Source organism: Eriocheir sinensis, chromosome 42 (genome assembly GCF_024679095.1).
Source record: "Eriocheir sinensis breed Jianghai 21 chromosome 42, ASM2467909v1, whole genome shotgun sequence".
Lineage (NCBI taxonomy): Eukaryota > Metazoa > Arthropoda > Malacostraca > Decapoda > Varunidae > Eriocheir > Eriocheir sinensis.
In genome coordinates, this window is record NC_066550.1 from 8,554,367 (window position 1) to 8,579,188 (window position 24,822).

General features: G+C 40.1%; 1 protein-coding gene and 2 long non-coding RNA genes across 6 annotated transcripts in view; 1 reads left to right on the top strand and 2 right to left on the bottom strand.

The window, feature by feature from the left end:
• The window catches only part of LOC127009915 (uncharacterized), an 11,939-nt gene extending 8,667 nt beyond the window's left edge, over positions 1 to 3,272 (bottom strand). Inside the window, exons 1-4 of one of the 3 annotated variants that reach the window (XR_007762534.1) lie at positions 2,607 to 3,272; positions 1,020 to 2,352; positions 459 to 953; positions 112 to 324 (exon numbers count right to left, since the gene is read on the bottom strand). This is a non-coding gene — a long non-coding RNA (uncharacterized LOC127009915). Of the gene's footprint in view, positions 1 to 111; positions 325 to 458; positions 954 to 1,019; positions 2,353 to 2,540 lie in introns of all 3 variants that reach the window. The other 2 variants (XR_007762533.1, XR_007762532.1) reach the window with 2 other exon arrangements.
• LOC127009916 (uncharacterized) lies at positions 2,040 to 6,309 on the top strand. The gene is made up of 2 exons (XR_007762535.1): positions 2,040 to 2,187; positions 3,605 to 6,309. It is a non-coding gene; the product is annotated as an uncharacterized LOC127009916 (long non-coding RNA).
• On the bottom strand, positions 6,241 to 23,525 carry LOC127009912 (fructose-2,6-bisphosphatase TIGAR-like). Of its 2 annotated transcripts, none has more exons than XM_050883441.1 (8): positions 23,353 to 23,525; positions 15,539 to 15,648; positions 14,715 to 14,802; positions 14,152 to 14,295; positions 10,531 to 10,671; positions 9,104 to 9,178; positions 7,024 to 7,403; positions 6,241 to 6,598 (listed from the first exon to the last, which is right to left on the bottom strand). In XM_050883441.1, exons 2-8 carry the CDS (start codon positions 15,643 to 15,645, stop codon positions 6,529 to 6,531), a joined length of 1,005 nt encoding a protein of 334 aa, XP_050739398.1. In that variant the 5' UTR covers positions 15,646 to 15,648; positions 23,353 to 23,525; the 3' UTR covers positions 6,241 to 6,528. The 2 variants fall into 2 exon arrangements, with proteins under 2 accessions (XP_050739398.1, XP_050739397.1); XM_050883440.1 differs by having other exon boundaries at positions 23,337 to 23,521.
• Positions 23,526 to 24,822: the final 1,297 nt, after the last annotated feature.

Sequence of the window (24,822 nt, forward strand, 5' to 3'; positions counted from 1 at the left end):
GCATCCAAGACTAACTCGCCAATGTTACTCACTCACAAGATGACCTCATTTTATCCGGTTTTCTTCTTTTTCACACTTACTAACTAACATTACATTTATTCGCAAGATCACGTAATTTTGTTGTTTCTTTCTTTTTCATGTCCAAGAATGACTCGCCAATGTTACACTCACTCAAAAGATGACCTCATTTTATCTGGTTTCCCTCTTTCTCTCATTGACTAACTAACATTACATTTATTCGCAAGATAACCTGATTTTGTCCTGTTTCTTTCTTTTTCATGTCCAAGAATGACTCGCCAATGTTACACTCACGCAAAAGATGACCTCATTTTATCTGGTTTCCCTCTTTCATTGACTAACTAACATTACATTTATTCGCGAGATAACCTGATTTTGTCCTGTTTCCTTTTTGGCATCCAAGACTAACTCGCCAATGTTGTATTCACTTAAAAGATGACCTCATTTTATCTGATCTCCTTTTTTCTCACATTGACTGTATCATAACTAACATTACATTCATTTGCAAGATCACCTAATTTTGTTCTGTTTCCCTCTTTCTCACGTCAACTAACTCGCTTTTCTACACTCACTCACACGATCACCTCATTTTATTTGGTTTCCTTCTTTCTCATGCTCAAGAATTAGCTCACTTCTCTACACTCTCACACAATCACCTCACTCTATCTGGTTGACTTTCTCACATCAAGACTAGCTCATGAACATTACATTCACTTGCAAGATCACCTCATTCTGTCCTTTGTCCATTTTTCTCACACCAGGACCAACTCATTAACATTACAGTCACTCACATCACCTCATTTTATTCGTTTTCCTTCTTTCTCACATCAAGACTGACTCACGAACATTACATTCACTTGCAAGATCACCTCATTCTGTCCTTTGTCCATTTTTCTCACACAAGGACCAACTCATTAACATTACACTCACATCACCTCATTTTATTCGTTTTCCTTCTTTCTCACACAAGGACCAACTCATTAACATTACACTCACATCACCTCATTTTATTCGTTTTCCTTCTTTCTCGCGTCAAGACTTACATAAGAAAACAATCCCTGAGGTGTAATAGCGCTAATTGTTGACTCGTATGGACTGTGACTTTCCGAAGGGTGTATTTTTTCAAGAGTGTAACGTAAGAAAAAAAGGTAGATTTATTTTTTTAATGCTTAACCCGGTAGCTGTGGGGATCATGATTCTTAATGGTCCCTCTTAGCGAGAAAAATGAGAAAAAAATCACCCCTCACACAAACCATTTCATAATATATATCAAAGCATTTGTGATCAGTTTATGTATCATCTATTTTGGGGGGTTAAAATCATGGCACAAATTTGGCCCGTCGCTGCTACACAGTAAAGCCACAAATTTGGCCCGTTGCTGCTACACGGTAAAGCCACAAATTTGGCCCGTCGCTGCTACATGGTAAAGCCACAAATTTGTCCCGTCGCTGCTACCGGGTTAAAAAGGGGAACAAATATAGTAAAGATGGTTGCTTGAAGAAGAAAAAAAAGTAAAAGTAGAATGCTGGGAAGAGTATCAGGTCATCTCTCCTCCTGAAATTGACCCCTCTTTGGATTATTTATAGGAGCAGCGAGTAGTGGTCTTTTTTTATTATTGTTTCCTTTTTAGTGCCCTTGAGCTGTCTGTTGTAAAAAAAAAAAAATAATAATGTATCATATCTGTGTTGTTATATATTTGCCGAGACTATGCTACTTCTATAACTAACACTTCTTTTACAATGTTTCTGCTGCTAGTGCTTGTGAAGGCAGTGGTCTAGTGTGCCCTGAAGAGATTGAAGTGAAGGGGGCTTGCTCAGGGGGATGGAGTAGGGTGATGGGATAGGCCAGGGATACACACACAAGGTTCAGTCAGTCTGCTCACTTAATCAATCGGCCAGTCAGTCAATCAATTTGCCAGTCTGTCAGTGTTCTGCTAAGCTACCCAATTGCTGTATTCCAAGCTCTTCCTCACTAAGACATTTCAGTTTCTGCCATTTCAAGAAGCAGTTTGAGTTAGTGCAGTTCAGTTAGTCAGTCGAGAAGTTTGGTAAGTACATCATCAGTCAGTCTGTCAAGTTTAGTTAGTGGATCAGTCAGTCAGTCAAGAAGTTCAGTAAGTATACATAAGTCAGTCAGGAAGTTTAGTTGGTACATCAGTCAGTCAGGAAGGTCAGTTAGTGCATCAGTCAGTCAAGAAGTTTAGTAAGTGCATCAGTCAGTCAGTCAAGAAGTTCAGTTAGTACATCAGTCAGTCAAGAAGTTTAGTTAGTGGGTCAGTCAGTCAGTCATGAAGTTCAGTAAGTACATCAGTCAGTCAAGAAGTTTAGTAAGTACCTAAGTCAGTCAAAGTTCAGTTAGTGGGTCAGTCAGTCAGTCAGGAAGTTTAGTAAGTACATCAGTCAGGAAGTTTAGTAAGTACATCAGTCAGTCAGTCAGGAAGTTTAGTAAGTACATCAGTCAGTCAGTCAGTCAGGAAGTTTAGTAAGTACATCAGTCAGTCAGTCAAGAAGTTTAGTAAGTACATCAGTCAGTCAGTCAAGAAGTTTAGTAAGTACATCAGTCAGTCAGTCAAGAAGTTTAGTAAGTACATCAGTCAGTCAGTCAAGAAGTTTAGTAAGTACATCAGTCAGTCAGTCATGAAGTTTAGTAAGTACATCAGTCAGTCAGTCAGTCAAGAAGTTTAGTAAGTACATCAGTCAGTCAGTCAGTCAAGAAGTTTAGTAAGTACATCAGTCAGTCAGTCAAGAAGTTTAGTAAGTACATCAGTCAGTCAGTCATGAAGTTTAGTAAGTACATCAGTCAGTCAGTCAAGAAGTTTAGTAAGTACATCAGTCAGTCAGTCAAGAAGTTTAGTAAGTACATCAGTCAGTCAGTCATGAAGTTTAGTAAGTACATCAGTCAGTCAGTCAGTCAAGAAGTTTAGTAAGTACATCAGTCAGTCAGTCAGGAAGTTTAGTAAGTACATCAGTCAGTCAGTCAAGAAGTTTAGTAAGTACATCAGTCAGTCAGTCATGAAGTTTAGTAAGTACATCAGTCAGTCAGTCAAGAAGTTTAGTAAGTACATCAGTCAGTCAGTCAAGAAGTTTAGTAAGTACATCAGTCAGTCAGTCAGGAAGTTTAGTAAGTACATCAGTCAGTCAGTCAAGAAGTTTAGTAAGTACATCAGTCAGTCAGTCAAGAAGTTTAGTAAGTACATCAGTCAGTCAGTCAGGAAGTTTAGTAAGTACATCAGTCAGTCAGTCATGAAGTTTAGTAAGTACATCAGTCAGTCAGTCAAGAAGTTTAGTAAGTACATCAGTCAGTCAGTCAAGAAGTTTAGTAAGTACATCAGTCAGTCAGTCAGTCAGGAAGTTTAGTAAGTACATCAGTCAGTCAGTCAAGAAGTTTAGTAAGTACATCAGTCAGTCAGTCAAGAAGTTTAGTAAGTACATCAGTCAGTCAGTCAAGAAGTTTAGTAAGTACATCAGTCAGTCAGTCAAGAAGTTTAGTAAGTACATCAGTCAGTCAGTCAAGAAGTTTAGTAAGTACATCAGTCAGTCAGTCAGTCAGGAAGTTTAGTAAGTACATCAGTCAGTCAGTCAAGAAGTTTAGTAAGTACATCAGTCAGTCAGTCAAGAAGTTTAGTAAGTACATCAGTCAGTCAGTCAGGAAGTTTAGTAAGTACATCAGTCAGTCAGTCAGGAAGTTTAGTAAGTACATCAGTCAGTCAGTCAGTCAAGAAGTTTAGTAAGTACATCAGTCAGTCAGTCAGGAAGTTTAGTAAGTACACCAGTCAGTCAGGCAGGAAGTTTAGTAAGTACATCAGTCAGTCAGTCAAGAAGTTTAGTAAGTACATCAGTCAGTCAGTCAGTCAAGAAGTTTAGTTAGTGGGTCAGTCAGTCAGTCAGTCATGAAGTTCAGTAAGTGCATCAGTAAGTCAGTCAAGCCATCGTGTATCAGCAACATCTCCATTCACTCCTTCAGTCAGTCAGTATTTCAGGAACAATCAGTCACATTCAGATCAGTATGAACAAACACCAAAAATCATTACTTATCAAAATCAACTAACTACTAAAAGGATCAGTGAACTTATCAACAAAACAGATCAACTTACAGAGGACATTCAGATCAGTATGAATAAACACCAAAAATCATTACTTATCAAAATCAACTGACTCATAAAAGGATCAGTGAACTTATCAACAATACAGATCAACTTTCAGAGGAACCAACAATCATCATCAAGAGGTAGGAGTAAATAGGATAAATATAAATGATGAGTAAATCCCTGTTCAAAATACCTTGCCATATAGCCCCTCCCCCTTCTGCCATTCCTTACATATCATTGGCTAACCCACAAGCAAGCCACGCCCCCTTTCAACTCAGGCAGCATGTGATTGGTGGATGCTGGACTGGGATGGGCAGGGCATATTCACCAAGGTAATTTGAACAGGCTATACAAATTTCTTAATGAGTCCATAGATCAGTGTATATTAAGAATCTATGGAAATTTTTTTGAGTACGTAATGCAGAAATCAGATAAGAATTGGCTAAGAATATTTTCAGTAGTAGAAATCAACTGAGAAAATTTTGAATGATGTAGAAATTAGTGAAGAATTGATTTAGAATATTTTGAGTAATGCAGAAATCAAATAAGAATTGGCTAAGAATATTTTTAGTAAGGTAGAAATCAACAGAGAAAATTTCGAATGATGCAGAAATCAGTGAAGAATTGACAGAATATTTTGAGTAATGTAGAAATTAACTGAACATTTTAAGTGAAACAGAAATGAACCGGGAATATTTTGTTTGGCAGAAATCTGTATATTATGAATCGACTGAGAATATTTTGAGTAATGTAGAAATCAAATGATAATATTCTGATTAATGTAGAAATCAGTATTAGGAATCAACTGGGAATATAAGGAATTTTTCTAAACTTATGATAAAAATATAGATACTTCAACAAATTAACTTAGAATATTTAGAGTTTAACAGAAAGCAATGTTACAAATCATCTGAGAATACCTTGAATTAGTGGAAAAGTAAGTACAATGAATTAGAACTTGAGAATAATTTGAGGATATAATTAATTTTTCTAGAGTTTGGATGAAAAAAAATATAGGTAGGTTAGCAAATCAACTAAAAATATTAATGGAAATCAGTATTATGAATCAGAACTTTGAGAATAATTTGAGAATATAAGTAATTTTTCTAGTGGTGGCATTAAAAATATAAATACTTCAATAGCTTAACCCGGTAGCAGCGGGGATCATGTTTCTTAATGGTCCCTCTAAGCGAGAAAAATGAGAAAAAATCATCACTCACACAAACCATTTCATAATATATATCAATGCATTTGTGATCAGATTATGTATCATTTTTCGGGGGGTTTACATCATGGCACAAATTTGGCCCGTCGCTGGTACACGGTAAACCCACAAATTTGTCCCGTTGCTGCTACCGGGTTAACAGAATATTTTGAATGATGTGGAAATGAACTAAGAATATTTTAGAGTTAAACAGAAATAAGTCTTATCAATCAGAATGTGAGAATAATTTGAGGATATAAGTAATTTTTTCTAGTGTTAGAATTAAAAATATATAAATACTTCAACAAATCAACAGAGAATATTTTGAGTTTAACAAATAAATATTACCTTTTCAAAACGAAGAAAAAAGACAATTTGATTTTTTTTTTTTTTATGAAACAAACAATATTTTTTTCTTCCTTTTCAAAACGGAGAAAAAAAGACGATTTGATATTTTGGGCGAAATGAATGATATTTTTTTTTCTCTCAAATCAACTTGGAATATTTTGAGTTAGTGCAGGATAAAAAATATGAATCAGAACTTTAGAATAATGTGACAGGTTTTTTTTCTGGAGTTCAAATAAAAATATAGATACTCAACAATCAAAAGTATAAACATAACAATTGAACGGAGCATAAAAAATAAGGACTAGAAGCTCTGGTGACAAGTTAAGCTGCGGCGTTATTGCACTTACAAGTATTTAAGGAAAGATAACAAAGAGAGGGATGATTAAAGAAAGATAATAATACTGAACACATAACAAGGAACTTAAGTGTGTAATAGGATTTAATAGTGGATGTTTATGGTCTCTCTCTCTCTCTCTCTCTCTCTCTCAAAGACGATACATAAAATTAGGAAGAGACAAACAGAAAAGAAAAGAAAATAGATGGAAAAAATTACCTAATAAACAAAACTGAGACAGGATCTCTCTCTCTCTCTCTCTCTCTCTCTCTCTCTCTCTCTCTCTCTCTCTCTCTCTCTCTCTCTCTCTCTCTCTCACACTCAAAGACGATACATAAAATAAGGAAGTGACAAACGGAAAAGAAAAGAAAATAGAGGGAAAAAATTACCTAATAAACATAACTGTGACAGGATCTCTCTCTCTCTCTCTTACACACACACACACACATCTACAAAAGCATCATCCAAGTGTGTTTTCTTCTTCAGGTTCCTTGCTTGGTGTCTGCGCGCTTTTCAAACACACACACACACAGCTGCCTACATGCCCTCATTGTGGCGGTTGTCGTGTATACACAGGCACTGCATTATGTACGACTTCGGTGAGTACCTGGAAAGAAAGCGCGTACATGAGTGTGTGTGTGTGTGTGTGTGTGTGTGTGTGTGTGTGTGTGTGTGTGCATTTGGGTTCATATGTATGCCTTTTTTTTTTGTGTGTGTGTGTGTGTTTGAATTTTGTTATGTATACTTTTCTTTAATTGGATGTGTGTGTGTGTGTGTGTGTGTATATTTTGATTCATTTATGTATATTTTTATATCTATTGGATGTGTATACTCTCTCTCTCTCTCTCTCTCTCTCTCTCTCTCTCTCTCTCTCTCTCTCTCTTGCACACACACAAACACACACACACACACACACTTTCTTCATTCTTTTATTCCCTATTCCCTTTTTCTCTCTTTTTATACAATTTTTCATCTCCCTTAAACCCATCTCTTTCCCCTCCCTCACTCCTTTCCCTTCCCTTCCCTCCTTACCTCACAGTGTATTGAGAAACGGCAGTGTTTGGGGAGAGGCGCGTCACGGGGTCGTCGGGGCCTGCATTGGGGGGGAGGGGGCAGGCCAGTGTGCGATGTAGATGGGTGTAGAGCTGACGAAGGGCCGCCCCGTGACTCACCACCAGCACATGCTCACCCTCGTCATCCCCCTCCTCATCTTTGCCATTGTCGTCTTCGTCCTTTGTTGTGTTGGTTTCCCCTTCGCCCTCGACTGCTCTCCTCGCCTCCGTTTCCTGCCGTCTCCGCTCCTCCTCCTCCCTCTCCTTGGCTTCGTTCCGTAAGTTCTCCTCCTCCACCTCCGCCTCCTTCTCCTCGTTCTCCTGGTTCTGTGTTCCGTTGGGGGTTAGTTCTTGCGCTGCCTGTTGGGGGGAATGGGGAGGGAGGGGTGACTTGACTATTTGTTTTGGAGGAAGGAGGGGTGACTTGACTATTTGTTTTGGAGGAAGGAGGGGTGACTTGACTATTTGTTTTGGAGGAAGGAGGGGTGACTTAACTATTTGTTTTGGAGGAAGGAGGGGTGACTTGACTATTTGTTTTGGAGGAAGGAGGGGTGACTTGACTATTTGTTTTGGAGGAAGGAGGGGTGACTTGACTATTTGTTTTGGAGGAAGGAGGGGTGACTTAACTATTTGTTTTGGAAGGGTGACTTGACTATTTGTTTTGGAGGAAGGAGGGGTGACTTGACTATTTGTTTTGGAAGGGTGACTTGACTATTTGTTTTGGAGGAAGGAGGGGTGACTTGACTATTTGTTTTGGAGGAAGGAGGGATGACTTGACTATTTGTTTTGGAGGAAGGAGGTGACTTGACTATTTGTTTTGGAGGAAGGAGGGGTGACTTAACTATTTGTTTTGGAAGGGTGACTTGACTATTTGTTTTGGAGGAAGGAGGGGTGACTTAACTATTTGTTTTGGAAGGGTGACTTAACTATTTGTTTTGGTGGAAGAAGGGGTGACTTAACTATTTGTTTTGGAGGAAGGAGGGTAGAATTCACTATTTGTTTTGTAGGAAGGAGGGTGACTTAACTATTTGTTTTGGAGGAAGGAGGGTGACTTTCCTATTTGTTGTGGAGGAAGGAGGGGTGACTTAACTATTTGTTTTGGAAGGGTGACTTGACTATTTGTTTTGGAGGAAGGAGGGGTGACTTAACTATTTGTTTTGGAGGAAGGAGGGGTGACTTAACTATTTGTTTTGGAGGAAGGAGGGGTGACTTAACTATTTGTTTTGGAGGAAGGAGGGGTGACTTAACTATTTGTTTTGGAGGAAGGAGGGGTGACTTAACTATTTGTTTTGGAGGAAGGAGGGGTGACTTAACTATTTGTTTTGGAAGGGTGACTTGACTATTTGTTTTGGAGGAAGGAGGGGTGACTTAACTATTTGTTTTGGAAGGGTGACTTGACTATTTGTTTTGGAGGAAGGAGGGGTGACTTAACTATTTGTTTTGGAGGAAGGAGGGGTGACTTGACTATTTGTTTTGGAGGAAGGAGGGGTGACTTGACTATTTGTTTTGGAGGAAGGAGGGGTGACTTGACTATTTGTTTTGGAGGAAGGAGGGGTGACTTAACTATTTGTTTTGGAGGAAGGAGGGGTGACTTAACTATTTGTTTTGGAGGAAGGAGGGGTGACTTGACTATTTGTTTTGGAGGAAGGAGGGGTGACTTGACTATTTGTTTTGGAGGAAGAAAGAGTGACTTGACTATTTGTTTTGGAGGAAGGAGGGGTGACTTAACTATTTTAGGGCTTTGTTTTATTGATCTTTTGTTTTTTTATATGGATTGTTTTGAAATGGCTGATCTGGCAGACTTGAAAATCTCTCTCTATTTCTCTCCTCCTCCTTTTTTTTTTTTTTTTTTTTTACTGGTTATTTTGTTTTATAGGCATTTTTATCTATATTTTAAAGGAATAGATCTGAGTGTATAATAGAATATCTCGTCTCTCACTCTCTCTCTCTCTCTAATGTTTTCTTTTTTATTAACTTTATTTTGTGATGGATTTGAGGGTGTAAAAAAATCCTCTCTCTCTCTCTCTCTCTCTCTCTCTCTCTCTCTCTCTCTCTCTCACCTTCTGGGAGTCTTTCGATGCCTTGCTCTTGCTCATTTTGTAGTTCGTCTTGTCATAGATGGACTGACACACCTCCTGGAATAGTGTATGTGTGAGTGCGTATGCGTATGTGTGTGTGTGTGCGTGTGTGCGTGTGTGTGTATGGGAAAGAAAAATTAGTAAGCATCCTCAACAACATTTCCTAGCACGTCAAACAGCATGACAAGACGATGTAGTAAAGTTAAGATGTTTCTTGGCAATAGTTAGGCGTCAAAAATCGGTAAATACTATGCTCTGAGTACGATAATCTGGCAACGGTGGGCTTGACCGACACATTTTCACAACAAGTATGGCTGACGCTTGACATCCCTAGCTGATTGCACCCCCGCTTTCACTCAAGGTGGCACTCAATTTATAAAAGCGACGGAAAAAAAAAAGAATGTGGAGGCGGCAATGGCTTGCAAGAGAGGAGGGCAGTGAAGTGACGCAGCTGTTGCAAAAACTATGTCAAGAAGACGAGGAAGGCATGTCCCGTATTTTCTCAATTAAAGTGACCTTGGAGGCCCGTCTAGGCAACAACACTGAGTGAATGTATAGGGACAGTATAGGGTGTAGCTTCTTCCTCTTCTTCATATGTTTCTTGTTATTGCTGATGATGCTGATTATGAATACCGTCGTCCTCCGGTGAAATCTACCTTGGCTATAGAAGGCCGTGGACACGTCAGAAAACCACGGAAATGAGAACCACACCAGCGGAAATCGTGGTTTGACTGAAGGTCCACGGAAAATTTGCCCAGTGTAATAGCCCCTTTATTCTCCTTACCCTCCTCCTCCACTTCCTATTATTTTTCCTTCCTTTTCTCCTCCTCCTTTTTCTTTCTCCACCCACTCCTCCTCCTCTTTCATTCTCCATCTTCTCCTCCTCCTTTTTCTTTCTCCACCTTCTGCTTCTCCTCCTCCTCTTCCTCTTCTTTCTTCACTTTCCTTATCACCCTTATCCTCCTCTTCTCTACCCTTTCCTTCTCCTCCTCCTCCTTCTACTTCTCTTTCCCCTCTCTCCACTTTTCTCCTCTCCCTCCTTCTTCTGCTGCTCTTTCCTTCTCCTCTTCTTTCTCCACTTTCCTTCTCACCCTCCTCCTCCTCCTCCTCTTCTCCACCCTTCCCTCCTCCTCCTCCTTCTACTTCTCTTTCCCCTCTCTCCACTTTTCTCCTTTCCCTCCTTTTTCTGCTGCTCTTTCCTCCTCCTTCTCTTCTTTCTCCACTTTCCTTATCACCCTTATCCTCCTCTTCTCTACCCTTTCCTTCTCCTCCTCGTCCTTCTACTCTCTTTCCCCTCTCTCAACTTTTTTCCTCTCCCTCCTTTTGCTGCTCATTCCTCACCCCCCCCCCCCCCCCCCATCCACCTCACCCTTTCCCACCTCCTCCATCCCCAGTATTCCCCCCCTCACCTTGAAGAAAGCCACAAGTCTAGCCTGCAGGTCCCCCACAGTCTCAGCGCCGGGTGGGTTGTAGTGGGGCCAGGACGAGCCGATTGCCTCAGCCATCTTCAGCACCTCATCAAAAGACATGCCCTCGACGCTGCCAAAATTCTGCGGAGGGATGGGAAAGTAGTTGAATAGGAGGGAAGGGATTAGGAAGAAAGGGAAGAGAAGGGAGAGGAGATGAATATGGGAGAGAGGAAGGAAGATAGAAAGGAGAAAGGGATGGTATATATTAAAGTGAAGGGAAGGGGAGGGAAGGGAAAGAAACTAAACTGTACGGAAAGGAGATAGACAGAAGGAAAGGGAAGAAGGATAAATAACAGGGAAGGGAAGGAGATGAAAATAGGAGTAAAGAAAGGGAGGAAAAGTGAAGGGAGATAAAAAGGAAGAAAGGGAAAGGTAGGTAAGAAGGAGGAGGAAAGGGAAGAGAGGTAAAATAAGAGGAAAGGGAAAGGAGATACAAAGAAGGGAAGGAAAATTAGATAAAATGTGGAAAGGGGAGGGAAGAGAAGAGGGAAAGGAAGTGAAAGGGAAGGGGAGGGAAAGGAAGGAAAGGAAAGGGAAGGGAATAGGAGGAAAGGAAAGGGAAGGGAAGGAAGGGAAGAGAATAGGAGGAAAGGGAAGGGAAGGGAAATGAAGGGGAAAAGGTAGGAAAGGGAAGGGAAGGGAAGTGAATAGGAGGGAAGGGAAGGGAAGGGAAATGAAGGGGAAAAGGAAGGGAAGGGAAGTGAAAAGGAGGAAAAGAAAGGAAAGGAAGGGAGAAAAACAGAATACAGGGAAGGGAGGCAAAAAGGGAGAAAGAGAAGGAAAGGGAATCATCATCATCATCATCATTTAACGTCCATTTATTCCCTGTGGTGGGGTTGGACGGGCTATGAGCCTCCTCCACTGTTGCCGGTCCATAGCCATTTCTTCCGTGATGTTCAGCCTCCTCATATCTTCCTCCACCACCCTTCTCCACGTCTTCCTTGGCCTTCCTGGTGGTCTTCTGCCCTCTGCCTCAAGGTTCAGTGTTCGTCTCAGGATGTGTTCTCCTCTCCTCCTCACATGTCCAAACCACCTTAATCTGGTCTTACTCAGTAACCCCTCCAGGCCCTCCAGGCCACTCCTCCTCACCACTTCTTCATTTGAAATTCCATCTTGCCATCTGACTGCCATCAAATATCTAAGCATTCTCACATCACACCGCATCAATAGTGATTCCAGCTGTTTTGTCATACCCCAAGTCTGCCCCATACAGGAGCACCGATCTCACACACGCTCTGTACACCTGTGCTCTGCTGCCAAGTGGGATATTCTGGTTCACTAATAAGCTTGCCAGTTCCCTCCAGCTCTTCCAAGCACAAGCTGTCCTCCCTCTCACTGCAGCATCTGCTCTTCCTTCACACCGTATGGCATCCCCAAGGTAGCAGAAGCTGTCCACTGCCTCTATATCGGGGCTTCACCCATCCACACTTGCTTCACATCCACCTCTATCCGTCCTCCTCCAACACGTCGGACAACTGAAGTCGACACCCTCTACGCACATCCCTTACACCATCAACACGTCACATCCTGCACACCACACCGAATTCTCTCTCACCCCTCTTCCATAGCAACCGCACGGATATCTCCCACTCTCCATTCTTATCATCGGCTCCTGTCCAGATATCACGACCTTTGTCTTTTCCAGGTTCACCCTCAGCCCTCTTCTCTCCATTGCCCTCTTCCACGCCCTGAACTTTTCCACTGCCTCCTCCTCCTCCGAAAGGGAAAGAGTATGAAAAAGAGGAAAAGGAAAGGAAGGGAGAAATAGAGGTAAATAAAAAGGGAGAGGAAGAGAGGGAGGTAAAGAGCGACAAAATGGAAGGGAGATAAATATGAGGAAAACGTAAAGAAAAACAAAATTGGGGCGACCGGAAAGCGAAGAGATAAAAAATGAGGAAAGTGCGGGAGAAAATAAGAGGAAAGGGTTGGGAGATAGAAAGGAGGAAAAGATGGAAGATAAAGAGAGAGGAAAGGGAAGGGAAGGGAAATATCTCCCTCCTTACCCTCCTCCTCTTATTTTTTCTCCCTTTTCTCCTCCTCCTCCTCTTCCTTGTCTTTCTCCACCCACTCCTCCTTTTTCTTTCTCCGCCCTTTACTTCTCCTCCTCCTTCTCCTCCTCCTCTTCCTCTTCTTTTTGCAGACTCCTTGCATTCTTATGAAAAGGAGAAAAAGGGAAGGGAAGTAAATAGGAATAAAGGAAAGGACAGGAAGATAAATATAAAGGAAGAGAAATTATGATAAGCAGGAGAGGGAGAGAATGAGATTAAGGAGGAAATACAAAAAAGGGAAGATAAGCAAACAGGAATAAAGGAAAGGATAGGAAGATAAATATAAAGGAAGGAGAGAAATTATGATAAGCAGGAGAGAATAAGATTAAGGAGGAACTATAAAAAAATGGGGAATGGAAGACAAGGAAAGAGGAGTAATGGGGTAGAATAGGGAAATAATAGGAAGGAGGTGAAATCATGAGAATTGGTTATGGGAGAGGAAAGGAAATAGAATAGGAGGAAAGGGAAGAAAAGGGCGAGAAATCAGGGGAAAAAAAGGAATAGAGGAAAACACACACAAGGAAAGGATTGACAGGAAAGGATAAGGAAAAAAAGGAAAAAGAAATAATAAGGAAAGATGAAGTAAATGAAAAGAATTGGTTATGGGAGAGAAATCAATGAAAAAAAGGAATAGAGGAAAACACACACAAGGAAAGGATGGGTAGGAAAGGATAAGGAAAAAAAGGAAAAAGAAATAATAATGAAAGATGAAGTAAATGAAAAGAATTGGTTATGGGAGAGAAATCAATGAAAAAAAGGAATAGAGGAAAACACACACAAGGAAAGGATTGGCAGGAAGGGATAAGGAAAAAAAGGAAAAAGAAATAATAAGGAAAGGTGAAACAAATGAAAAGAATTGGTTATGGGAGAGAAATCAATGGAAAAAAGGAATAGAGGAAAACACACACAAGGAAAGGATTGGCAGGAAAGGATAAGGAAAAAAAGGAAAAAGAAATAATAAGGAAAGATGAAGTAAATGAAAAGAATTGGTTATGGGAGAGAAATCAATGGAAAAAAGGAATAGAGGAAAACACACACAAGGAAAGGATGGGTAGGAAAGGATAAGGAAAAAAGGAAAAAGAAATAATAAGGAAAGGTGAAATAAATGAAAATAATTGGTTATGGGAGAGAAATCAATGAAAAAAAGGAATAGAGGAAAACACACACAAGGAAAGGATGGGTAGGAAAGGAGAAGGAAATAAAGGAAAAAGAAATAAAAAGGAAAGGAGAAGGAAATAAAGGAAAAAGAAATAATAAGGAAAGATGAAATAAATGAAAAAAATTGGTTATGGGAGAGAAATCAATGAAAAAAAAAGAAATGAATGAAAACACACACAAAGAAATGACAGGAAGGAGAGGAGGAGAAATACAGAAATAGGAAGGAAAGGAAAAAAAGAAATAAAAAGGAAAAGTGAAATAAATGAGAAGGAAATGCCCTAATGTTTATCTCTCCTCCTCCCCCCCAGACCCCCCCCCCCCCCCCACCCCCACACACACACCCGCACTCACTCACCCTCTCCCTGAGCCGTTTGTCGATGATGATGGGTGGTGGATGGCGGGTGTTCTGGGCCACGATCAGCTGACAGGTGTGGGCGGCCCGGCACAGGTCGCTGGCGTACACACGGGTGAAGCGCACATCCCTCAGTCGCTCCCCAGCCTGCACGCACATGGACGCACATACAAACACGTTCATGGTTGAAGGTCAGGTAAGTCACTTTTTATAACGTAGTATTGATGTATTTCGTTAGTTGTTATTATTATTATTATTTATGTAGTCAGGTAATATAAAGTTTGGGGTATATGCTAAGCTGCACATGGCCTCAGTGCTCATCTCTGTTGCACTGTCCCTTGAGCCCATTTAACCCATTACCCCGGGACACAGGGCCAGCGTGACATCCAGGTTACCACAGTTTACCTTCCCCAGGTTTCCCCAGCTATCCATTTATTGACCAGCCTGAAAGGGAGGATGAACAGCTAGGTGAGGCCCATGTATTCATAGCTAGGCATGTTAATCACCGCACCACAGAGGCTACATGTCCTGACTGATACCGGTTACATAGGGAAAGATAGACCTACCCTGGTGGCCTGCTGCTCCCCGTTCTCACACAGCGGTATGTCTGCATGGCCCTGTATGCACCGGTTCTTGTTGGCCAGCGTCTCGCCGCTGAAAAGGAAAGGAAAATGATTTACACATATGATTAACCCCTTGACAAAAAGACCTCACCAAGCCACAGGAATGGAACAAAAAGTGGCTGCTACAATTTAATGAAGAAAATTTAACCCCTTGACTGGATTTCCTACAAGAAGACCTCACTCACCAAGCCACAGGAATGGAACAAAAAGTTGCTGCTACAATTTAATGAAGAAAATTGTAAAGTCATGCACCTTGGGAGGGGATATCCAGCATACCAATACCACATGGGAAACACTCCACTATCCACCACAGAGGCAGAGAAAGACCTGGGACTATATGTTACCAGGCTACCAGTGAAAGACAAATCCATGCCATTCGCGCCCGGGTTCGATTCCCGGGCGGAGTGGAAAAATTTGGGCGGCTTTTCCGATACCCTACACCCCTGTCCACCCGGCAGTGAATGGGTACCAGGTATTAATCGGGGGTTGTGTCCCGTCTCCAGGGATCTGTTCCCTTCTATAATTCCTTCCCCCTTCTGTCTCTCTCCAGCACATGACCACAGATGTTGCGTCGACTAAACGAAACTTTCCATGCCAATCGCAGCGGACGGGTTAAGCAAGGAGGATGGGGGGCAGTGTGAGGTCCCAGCAGTATCCATGGATCACTCCTCTGAGCCAAAAAATAGAGCTATTTCTGGTAGTGTACTGGCTGGCGATCACGAGTCCAGCATGGGATCAGACTGTGGGGGTGAATAACACACACTCACTGCCTAACGAAGGTGAAGCGCATCAGCACACTCTTCCGTGCACCCCTCATCGCCTCCTCCTCTGTGTTGTCCTGCTGCTGGTGGTCTGTTCCTGCTGAGTCACTCATCCCCTGAAAGATAAGCACAGATAATTAACATCTTGTCTGCTGTTACATAAAGAAAGTATAAGAAGGAAGAATGGAGTAGATTTTTCCTAGAGTGTACAAACTAGAAATGTAAGGAAAGAAAGTTAGTAAATATATAAAGAAGGAAGAGAGAGAGAGATTTCCTGGACTGTTCAAACTAGAAATGAAAGAAAAGAAAGTTAGAAAATATAAAAAGGAAGAGTGAGATTTTTTGTGGGATATTCAAGTTAGAAATGGAAGAAAAGAAAGTTAGAAAATATATAAAGAAGGAAGAGAGAGAGAGATTTCCTGGACTGTACAAACTAGAAATGAAAGAAAAGAAAGTTAGAAAATATATAAAGAAGAGAGAGATAGAGAGAGAGAGAGAGAGAGAGAGAGAGAGAGAGAGAGAGAGAGAGAGAGAGAGAGAGAGAGAGAGAGAGAGAGAGAGAGAGAGATTTTTTGTGTCATGTTCAAACTAGAAATGGAAGGAAAGAAAGTTAGAAAAAATATATAAAGAAGTAAGATATATTTTTCCTGGACAGCACAAACTAGAAATAGAAGAAAAAAAGTTCGAAAATATAAAAAAAAGTAAGAGATTTTTTGAGGGATGTTCAAATTAAGAATGAAAGGAAAGAAAGTTAAAGAAAGAATGAGGGAAAGGATAGATTTGGGTAGAGCAGTGGGGGAGATTAGAGGTGATATTGTAGCAGATTAGAGTTGGGTAGAGTAGAGGTAGACCATTACATAAAGGAAAATATTGGAGGAAGGAAGAACTTAGTATGTAGATTCTTCCTGGAATGCTCAAACTAGAAGTGGAAGGAAAGAAAATTAGTAGAATGAAGGAAAGGACCGATAAGGGTAGTGTGGAGGTTGGTGTCAAGAAGTGTAGCATTCTGAGTGTAGGAAGAAAGGAAATAAGGAGAAAGGAAACAGTTGGAAGGAAAAGACACATAGTTATTCTTTAAACAATATTCCCCTAAGCAGGACTAGATGAGAAAGATGGATTTAGGAGTCTAAGTGAGCCCTGATTCAAGAAAGGAAAAAGGAAATGGGAGAAAAAGGAAGGAAAAGACACAGTTTTTCTTTATACAGTATTCCCCTAAACAGGACTAGATGAGAAAGAGGGATTTAGGAGTCTTAGTGAGCCCTGATTCAAGAAAGGAAGAAGGAAATGGGAGAAAAAAGAAGGAAAAGACACATAGTTTTTCTTTAAACAATATTCCCCTAAGCAGGACTAGATGAGAAAGAGGGATTTAGGAGTCTTAGTGAGCCCTGATTCAAGAGAGGAAGAAGGATATGGGAGAAAAAGGAAGGAAAAGACACATAGTTATTCTTTATACAATATTCCCCTAAGCAGGACTAGATGAGAAAGAGGGATTTAGGAGTCTTAGTGAGCCCTAATTCAAGAAAGGAAGAAGGAAATGGGAGAAAAAGGAAGGAAAAGACACATAGTTATTCTTTATACAATATTCCCCTAAGCAGGACTAGATGAGAAAGAGGGATTTAGGAGTCTTAGTGAGCCCTAATTCAAGAAAGGAAGAAGGAAATGGGAGAAAAAGGAAGGAAAAGACACATAGTTATTCTTTATACAATATTCCCCTAAACAGGACTAGATGAGAAAGAGGGATTTAGGAGTCTTAGTGAGCTCTGATTCAAGAAAGGAAGAAGGAAATGGGAGAAAAAGGAAGGAAAAGACACATAGTTATTCTTTAAACAATATTCCCCTAAGCAGGACTAGATGAGAAAGAGGGATTTAGGAGTCTTAGTGAGCCCTGATTCAAGAAAGGAAGAAGGAAATGGGAGAAAAAGGAAGGAAAAGACACAGTTTTTCTTTATACAGTATTCCCCTAAACAGGACTAGATGAGAAAGAGGGATTTAGGAGTCTTAGTGAGCCCTGATTCAAGAAAGGAAGAAGGATATGGGAGAAAAAGGAAGGAAAAGACACATAGTTATTCTTTATACAATATTCCCCTAAGCAGGACTAGATGAGAAAGAGGGATTTAGGAGTCTTAGTGAGCCCTGATTCAAGAGAGGAAGAAGGATATGGGAGAAAAAGGAAGGAAAAGACACATAGTTATTCTTTAAACAATATTCCCCTAAGCAGGACTAGATGAGAAAGAGGGATTTAGGAGTCTTAGTGAGCCCTGATTCAAGAGAGGAAGAAGGAAATGGGAGAAAAAGGAAGGAAAAGACACATAGTTATTCTTTATACAATATTCCCCTAAACAGGACTAGATATGTGAGGGAGGGATTTAGGAGTCTTAGTGAGCCCTGATTCAAGAGAGGAAGAAGGAAATGGGAGAAAAAGGAAGGAAAAGACACATAGTTATCCTTTAAACAATATTCCTCTAAGCATGACTAGATGAGAAAGAGGGATTTAGGAGTCTTAGTGAGCCCTGATTCAAGAAAGGAAGTAGGAAATAAGAGAAAAAGGAAGGAAAAGACACATAGTTATTCTTTATACAATATTCCCCTAAACAGGACTAGATATGTGAGGGAGGGATTTAGGAGTCTTAGTGAGCCCTGATTCAAGACACCAGTACAAGAAAGGACGTAGGAAGTAGGAGAAAAAGGAAGGAAAAAGTGCATAGTTCTTTCTTTCTTTCCTTCTTTCTTTATACAATATACCCCTAAACAGGACTAGATATGTGAGGGAGGGATTTAGGAGTCTTAGTGAGCCCTGATTCAAGACACCAGTACATGAAAGGACGTAGGAAATGGGAGAAAAAGGAAGGAAAGGTCACATAGTTTTTCTTTAAACAATATTCCCCTAAGCAGGACTAGATGAGAAAGAGGGATTTAGGAGTCTTAGTGAACTCTGATTCAAGCCACCAGTACAAGAAAGGACATAGGAAATGGGAGAAAAATGAGGGAAAAGTCATAGTTATTCTTTAAACAGTATTCCCCTGAGCAGGAGTAAATGAAAAGTAGGGGATTTAGGGGTCTTTGCCCTAATTCAAGCAGCCAAGTCATCCAAGCCAGGCATTGAGTAAACAGGATATTTTGTATCTTTTCACGTAGCGCCGTGCAATAGAAGTGTTGACATCATCCCCAGGTTATATTTGGTGCTACTCAGGCCTCGTTTCAACTATGACCTACAGTTCTGGTCCCTTAATAGACTGAGCATGTCAGAATCCCCGCTGTGGAGGATGACATATTTGAATCATGTGTCGAGAAGCTTTCTGTATAATGACGGGCTTAAATGTGTAAGATATGCATTTTCTACAAAGGCGAAGGGAGTGCGGTGATGAATGAAGTTTGTATGTGGATGAAGGGCTTTAATAAGTGACGTCAGTAAGTTTGTGGTACAGGTAACTCTCGATTTACGCGAGTTTGGTTTACGTGTTTTTTAAATAACGCGGGGTCCAAAATCCAAATAAATGTTTAATTTACACGTTTTTTTCTCTTATACATGATATTTTATGGACTGGCCACCAGATGTCTCATGCAACTGGACTCACACGGCGCCGCGGCCACACAGCTGAGCTCAGTTCTTTCCGCGCACCACTTGAACAACAATACAGTCCCCACGCTGCCACGCTACTCAACAATAGGGATGGGCAGGTACCAGTACCAGTACCGGTGCTAACAGTCCCAGCTATACTGTAATGTACCGGTACCAGACTGCTCGGTACCGGTACCAATACTAGCCAGTCGCTCATGGTGTCCCTCATTTCTTCCTCACACGAGTGAGGCTGAGACTGAGTGCCTGAGTGGATATCTCGGTGATATGGATATTCTCTCTCTCTCTCCACTGAATGAAGTGAATATTTATTTTTCGATAGAAAGCTACCTCTTGTTTGATTTACATTGTTTTTGATTTACGCGACCTCTTCAAGGACACAATACTCGCGTAAATCGAGAGTTACCTGTAGTTGGGGAGCATGGTAGGACATGTAGCACTGGGTTTAAGTTATATAAATTCAGATTCAGTGAGGGCCTAAGCATGGATTGGTAAGCGAGCCGGGTAAGATGTGTAGCAATGGGTTTAAGTTGGATAAATTCAGATTCAACAAGGACCTAAGCAAGAGGAAAGTATCAAGACGACTTATAAAATTGGTCTCTCTTTTGGATTTTCGTTCTTTTACTTTTATTGACACAGCATCTAGTGGGTTTTTATTTGTCTTTTGTTTTGTTTTTTGCCCCTGAAATGCCTCCCTTGCTGTAAAAAAAAAAATAAAAAAAAAGTTAACTTATTAGTGGATGAGTGGAATAGCTTTTGGTGATCATGTAGAGCACAGTGGAGAAGAATGATCCGCTGTGGCGACCCCTGATGGGAGCAGCCGAAAGAAGAAGTCATGTTGTGAGTGCCAATATGATCGATACGTTCAAGAAAAGGTTAGATAAGTTAATGGATAGTGAGGTTAGGTGGGGTTAGGTTTGCTGGAGCTGCCCTTTGTAAGTTATTAGGCCTCTTGCAAACTCCTTATGATCTTACGTTCTTATGATTAAGCAGAATGGGGAGAGAGAGAGAGAGAGAGAGAGAGAGAGAGAGAGAGAGAGAGAGAGAGAGAGAGAGAGAGAGAGAGAGAGAGAGAGAGAGAGAGAGAGAGAGAGAGAGAGAGAGAGAGAGAGAGACACACTATACAGTTATATAAGAGGGGTGTGTGAATAGGCCCTAAGAGAGGATTAAAATATGGAACGCAGACTCATGCCAACCTTGTCTTACCCTTCCACATCATACTTAGAGGAAAGGAAATGTAATATAGAATGGAGAGAAGGATATGAATGTAGGAAATATGATCTGTGACTTATAGAAACACATGAGAAGGTAAATAGGGGAGGGGAAGGGAGGATAAAAAGATGGAAATATGATTGTAACTTATCAAAACATGTGAGAAGATAAAAAATAGAGGAATGGAAGGGATTGCGTGGGGGAAATATGATCTGTAACTTATAGAAACACATGCAAGGGTAAAAATATGAAGGGAGGATGAAGAGAAGGAAATGAATGTAGGAAATAGTATAGATATGTGACTCATAGAAATGTATATGAGGGTAAAAATGTGCTAAATGGGGGAGAGGCATAGAGTGGAAGAGTTGTAGCTTGAGAAATCTTGTATGGAAAAAGTTTTGTTACTGATGGTAAATGAAAGAAAGAGAAGAGAGATGGAGAGTTAATTGTGATGTATATGTGAAGATAAAGAAATAGGGTGACATGGCAAGGAATATAATAGGAAGATAGGAAGGGAATGGGTAAAAAAAAAGGAAGAAATAGGAAGGAAAAGGAATTGCAGTATAATGAAATAATGATGTAATGATAGGAAAAAAGGAATGGAGATGAAGAAACAGATAGAACAGGAAGACAATATGAAGAGAAGTTATTGGCTATATAAAAGAGAAGAAGGAAGAAATAGGAAGGAAAAAGAATTGCAGTGTAATGAAATAAGGATGTAATGATAGGAAAAAAGGAATGGAGATAAAGAAACAGATAAAACAGGAAGATAATATGAAGAGAAGTTATTGGCAATATAAAAGAGAGGAAGGAAGAATGGGAAGAAGTTGAAGGGTAAGAAAGGGAAATATGAATATAAATTAATAAACACATAACAGGAAGATAGGAAGGAAGGAAGATGGGCAGTCAAAGAGAGGAAGGAAGAAATAGGAAGGAAAAGTTGAAGGGTAAGTAGAATAAAAAAATGGATAAGGAGACTTGGGAATTACGAATAAAAATTAAGAAACACATAACAGGAAGATAGAAGGGAAATGAAGGAATGGGAAATAAAAGAGGAGGAAGGGAGAAATAGGAAGGAAAGGGGTCACAGTAATGGTGGAATAAGGAAGTAAATAAAGGAATAGGTAAAATATGAATAGAAATGAAAGATAAGACAGACAGAACAGGAGGGGAATGAGGAAGGAAAGGAAATGAGTAATAAAAGAGGAAGGGAGAAAGAGGAAGGAAAAAAGTACATTAACCCAGTAGCTGCAGGGGTCATGTTTCTTAAAGGCTCCTCTAAGCGAGAAAAATGAGAAAAAAATCATCACTCACACAAACCATTTCATAATATATATCAAAGCATTTGTGATCAGCTTATGCATCATCTATTTGGCCTGTCGCTGGTACACGGTAAAGCCACAAATTTGGCCTGTCGCTGGTACACGGTAAAGCCACAAATTTGGCCCGTCGCTGCTACCAGGACAAGGGAAAATATGAACAGAAATGAAGAAACGGAGTGACAGGAAGATAGGAGGGAAGGGAATGAATGGGCAATAAGAGATGAAAGGAAGAATAGGAAGGAAAGAAGTTGTAGTAAAAGTAGAATATGAAGCAACGGAAGCAGACAGAGAAAATATGAATGCAAACAGGGGTAACTTTGATAACCTGGATGTTAGACTGGGATAAGGTGACAGAGATGAGCACTGAGGCCATGTACAGCTATATCGCATACCCCTAACTTTACCTTTTTCATGGGGGACTCTGCCAAACCTCTAAAATGTTAAAAAAGGGTAGTATATGCAGTTTTGATTATGTTCTAGTGTGTGTTATATATTAGTAGGTGAGGGAGAATTTAGTAGAAAATATATAGAGAAATAGAGGGGCATAATTACCTCGTCATTTACACTTTGGAATTACTTAATATTTAGTTTTTTTTTGTTAGTATTTGAGGTTTGCTTATATTGTTTCAGAGTATTTTATTGATGAGAGGATACTGCACAAAAATATATTTAGAGAAACTAAACAACATTTGCATTTACACTTTGGAGTTACATAATAGTTAGCTTTTTTATTAGTATTTGAGGTTTGTTTGTATTGTTTCAGAGCATTTTATTGATGAGAAAGGATCCTGGGCAAAAAAATATATTGGGAGAGAAACTATATAGACACCATTTCCATTTCATTTTGGAGTTATATAATATTTAGCTTTTTTTTGTTAGTATTTGAGGTTTGTTTGTATTGTTTTAGAGTATTTTATTAATGAGAAAGGATCCTGCACAAAAAAAATATATTGGGAGAGAAACTATATAGACACCATTTCCATTTCATCCTCTCCTCTCCTTCCCTCTCCCTTTCCTTCCCCTCTCTCTCTGCTTTCCTCTTCCATCTCCTCTCCTCTCCACCCCTTCATACTTTGGGGTTATATATTTAAATTATATTGAGCTATTTTTTACTACATCACATATTTGCAGTTTCCATATACTAAAAAAATAATAATAAAGAATACTGGACAGATATATATAGAAAAAAATAGACCACACCCTAATCATTCACACTTTGGAGTTACATACTATATACCTTTTTGTTGTTAGCTCACATCTGCAGTTTCCATATACTTAAAAATAAAATAAAGAAAATACTGCACAGAATAGCTAGACCACATCCATTCCTTAATCATTGACACTTTGGGGTTACATAATATAGCTATTTTTTGCTGCATCACTCTTACTCTTTCAATATATACAAAAAATCATAAAAAATAGATTTAATCATATTCTTCTGGATTTGATAATGGAATATATACCTTAAACACACACACACACACACACACACACACACACACACACACACACACGTACACAAACTTCTAATTCAATATACTAAAAAAAATAATAAAAAAACACCCTTAATCATATACTTACACTGAAAAACAAAACATACCCCTAAAAAACACACAAAACACACACAAAAAAATAATAAAAAAAAATCCTGACCGCTATGTGACCTATCCCATTGACCTTCACTGACCCTTACCTGGCCTTGCACGCACGTCAGGTCAGGTCAGATGGGCGTGGCTGGGTCGTGAGGGGCGCGGGAGGGCGTGTGGGGCTGTTGGTGCCTTGCTGGGGGGGCGAAGAAAAGGGGAGACTGAGGTGTTTTCGTCTGCTCCTGAAACCGTCTGCTCCCTTGCTCTTGCTCTTGCTGTACAGGTGCCTCCTTTTGGTCTTGGTCTGGGTGTGGGTGTTCTTCCTCTTCCTCTTCTTTGGACTTCTCGTTTTCTATCGCTTCTCATGTCTTTTCACTTTCTTCTTCCTTCCTTTGTAGTCCTTTATTCCTTTCTTCTCTTCGTTTTCAGCTTTCAACCAAGTGTTTTTTTATGAAGGCGTGTGATAAGTCTTTCTAACGGCTCACTATTCTGTATGTCTGGTCCTGGTCTGGGTGTTCTTCCTCCTCTTCTTCCTCCTCTTCTTCCTCTTCTTTGGACCTCTCGTTTTCTATCGGTTCTCATGTCTTTTCACTTTCTTCTTCCTTACTTTGTAGTCTTTTATTCTTTCTTCTCTTCGTTTTCAGCTTTCAACCAAGTGTTTTTTTTATGAAGGGGTGTGTTAAACCTTTCTAACGGCTCACTATTATGTCTGGTCGAGGGCTTAAAATTATAGTTGGTCGTCGTCTGGGTATTTGTGATTGATTGATTGATTGATTGATTGATTGATTGATAGTTTATTGTTGCAGGTAAACAACAAGGGAGAAGGGAGGAACATGTAGTATGGAGGAGTTTAGCCCAAGGAGACTTCTTTTTATATATATTTTAGTCTTCTTGGTTTGATTTATGGCTGATTTTTGTGTTATATCGTGACGTTACTCCAATGAATTAAAATAAAATATAGATGCTAATGTTGTTTTATCATTTTTATTATTATTATTATTATTATTATTTCCCATACAGTTAATACGGCCTATTTATTTATTTATATCCTTTATTTTATTGTCCCCTTGCCTCAGTCAGGGAGGAACCGGTTCGGTGCTATGAATAATTTTTGGAGTTATATTTTCTTGTTATTTTATAGTTTTGTCAAGGTTATAAAGTGAGGCGTTGCATGTGGAGCGGAAGGAAACTGACTAGTTGGCATCTCGTCTCGGCGGCCGAAGCTCCGCCCCCTCGCCTGCCCAAGCCACGCCCCCATGTTGACAGTTTATACGTGCACTCAGTAGCCTACTCACAGTACTTAGCTGTTTTGAAGTCTTTTGTGGAGACCCTTAATTCAGTGTAACCGAGTAAGATTTCATTAAAAAAAACGTAACCAGCTTTAGGCCTTCAGAAAACAAACCTCGAGAGTTGCTCCTGACAAGACACATCGGAGCCTTCCCTCCCCCCCCCCCACACACACACACACACACTTTTTACTTTAATTTAATAGCCTATCTCCGTGTTTGCACTTATCTCTCAACAATATTTTTTTCCTCAACAATATAGTAACGTGATACGATTTTTTTCCTTGTGTGTGTGTGTGTGTGTGTG

Bases quoted from the DNA above. Each gene is read 5' to 3' on its own strand.
- LOC127009912 (XM_050883441.1), bottom strand. From the start codon at position 15,645: ATGAGTGACTCAGCAGGAACAGACCACCAGCAGCAGGACAACACAGAG. The intron at 14,803-15,538 runs GTGAGTGTGTGT...TTTCCTTTTCAG, and splicing joins CGCTTCACCTTCGTTAGGCA to CGGCGAGACGCTGGCCAACA. The intron at 6,599-7,023 runs GTAAGGAGGGAA...CTTTCTTTCCAG, and splicing joins GTTTCTCAATACACTGTGAG to GTACTCACCGAAGTCGTACA.